This window comes from Acartia tonsa, chromosome 7, assembly GCF_053477335.1.
Source record: "Acartia tonsa isolate MP-2025a chromosome 7, ASM5347733v1, whole genome shotgun sequence".
Taxonomy (NCBI): domain Eukaryota; kingdom Metazoa; phylum Arthropoda; class Copepoda; order Calanoida; family Acartiidae; genus Acartia; species Acartia tonsa.
In genome coordinates this window covers 14,535,755-14,538,192 of record NC_137266.1, presented here as the reverse complement: position 1 = coordinate 14,538,192, position 2,438 = coordinate 14,535,755, and the positions used below count along the sequence as shown (strand labels likewise).

Genomic DNA, 2,438 nt, shown 5'->3' with positions numbered 1-2,438 from the left:
ATCACGGACGGACGGACGTACTGTCGGTCTGACGGACAAAGGGAATTATAAAGTAGCTTCGCTACTAAAAATAGAAATAATGGTCAGTCTTTTGTTTATTTCGCCCAATGGAATTATTTTTACCCCTAAAATAACAATTTCATGGGGGTAGGAACAAACTCTGATGATATTCTTGATGTATTAGGGGGGAGAGGGGGCGTCATTACCCCCCCCCCCCTTGTGTTAAACATAAAAAAATTAAGTAACTTGAAGAAAAAAAATTCTAAAAAATATTTATTACTGCAAAATATTTAGTAACAAAATAATGACAACAATTTTTATCTGTTTTTTTTCTCAACATTTAGATATGAATGCTGTTCGTTTAATGATAGAAGATCATTTAGTTGTTGGGGCCCCATGGGTTAAGACCAATAACTTCACAACGGTTATTTTCGCAGCCGCAGTAGGCATCCTAAAAATATATAATTTTATTTGTTGTCCTTCTTTAAAAGTAACAAGATGTGTCCATAACAGTGAAGGTTCACATTGGTCCGGGGTAATTTTTTATCTATTTTGGTTGGGAAAACTTCCTCCCTCCGAGGAGTAAATCGCCCCCAGAAGAAAATTACAATCTACATCTCCCCTCCTTCCCTCTATTTAAGGTAAAGCTGCTAGCTTATTATACAGACAACTATTTTAATTCTAAAATTAAAAAACTTTTAGAAATCCTTAAGCTAAATAGTTTATGCTTTCCAGAGAAGCTTAATACAGTCTAATTGATTATTAAAATTGATTAAAATCAGGTTTGAGATGTGTAAATTTTAAAAAAATTAACTTACCGCAAGATATATGCATAATTCATACTTTTTACAGTCTTCTTTTACTTTGCAGGCAAGCTCTAAAAAACATCAGTTTGTCAAAAATCAAATAAATATTACCTATATATTATATTATCGAGAACTATTTGTTTTAGGGCTCGTGAGGGAAAAGGTTACTTTAATAGATGCTGTTTATCCTTATAATAAAGTAACAGGATATTTGTTTGTGTGTGTACCGAAGGATCTCGCTAACTAATGAACCGATATGGTTCTCCTTTACAGGGTAGCTTTTCATATGTCCTGGGAAGTTTTATAACTATATCGGGGGAGAAATCGCCAAAAAAAATCTAAATCCACGTTCTCCCTCCTCAAGTAGCCCCAGGGGCCTCTAGGTGCGTAGCCACTTGTCTAGAATATTGAACCAACTTACCATCTTCAACTACCTGTCTCCTATGTCTATGAACATGCTTGCAAACACCGGATCTGCACACACAATGAAGAGCGCCCTGTAAAAAAAGTAAAATAATAAAAATTTACAAGTCTAAAAAGAATAAAATTATCCAATTATGTAGCAAGCTACTCTATAATTCGAATTGTTCGTCTGTATGTCTGTCTGAAACATAAAAAAGTTGTTGTTATAAAAAGTAAAAAATCAGCATTTTTTAAATGGACGTACGGACTTTCTAGTAACGATTATATAGAGTATTTGCGCTTTATAAGTCGTACCTAACTGTTATAGGAATCATCATACAAAGTTTGAAATCGATAGGACAATTCTAACCTGTTTAAATTATCGAACAGAACTAACCGTTCCAGATGGACGTACCGACCTAACCTATTTAAATAAAAGCTTTGCTTTTAAAAATTTGATTAAAACTAACCTTTACCATGCAGTGTGAAACACTTTTACAATCATTACTATTTGAGCAGCCCATAACTTCTGATAATGCAACAAAGCAAATCAGTGCTAGCAGAAATGTGGCCTTCATCTTAGTATCTTGATAGTTTCTTCCTGACTAATTTGAAAAAACAAATATTTCCCCTTTTATACCTGGGATTGTTATCATTTTGTTATTCGCGGATTTTCCAAATTTTCACCTCCCTTTTCAAAAATTATTACGTCTTATTTTATAATCCCTAGGTAATGCAATGATACTACGCATATTTAAAGTGTTTACACAATAAAGATAATATTTTTGTGTAGCCGGACAAAGTATCTCAAAAATGAGCCGTGTGACGTCATAAAAATTAGGGATTATCCATCTTTTTTTAGGGGTTTTCTTTCCCACTTTTACTCTCATCTCCCTCATTTTTATGACTTCACAAGACTGCTTTTTGATTGATTTCTTTTGTGCATTACAAGACGCATAATTGGTGCATTGCTATTCAACCGACCTAATAACAAAAATAAAGAGAATATCGCTATACCAAACGATAAAAATTTTGGTACATTTAAAGAACACTCTTTGTTATTAACCCTTTTCCTACCTCTACCTTTCTTTCTTAGAAGTCGTCTATCACATATGTATTAATCCTGTGATAATTGGAAACATGGCGTTGACATACAATTTAATGGGTAATTGTCGACAATGGTGATAAGGGATAACATGATTTTAATATATATAATATCCCATGGATTAG

General features: G+C 33.3%; 1 protein-coding gene across 1 annotated transcript; it reads right to left on the bottom strand.

Moving 5' to 3' along the window:
• Nucleotides 1-260: 260 nt before the first annotated feature.
• Nucleotides 261-1,920, bottom strand: LOC145324907 (uncharacterized). The gene is made up of 4 exons (XM_080167659.1): nt 1,679-1,920; nt 1,228-1,303; nt 819-877; nt 261-451 (listed from the first exon to the last, which is right to left on the bottom strand). The coding sequence occupies exons 1-4, from the start codon at nt 1,784-1,786 to the stop codon at nt 380-382; spliced, it is 315 nt and encodes a 104-aa protein (XP_080023785.1). The 5' UTR covers nt 1,787-1,920; the 3' UTR covers nt 261-379.
• Nucleotides 1,921-2,438: the final 518 nt, after the last annotated feature.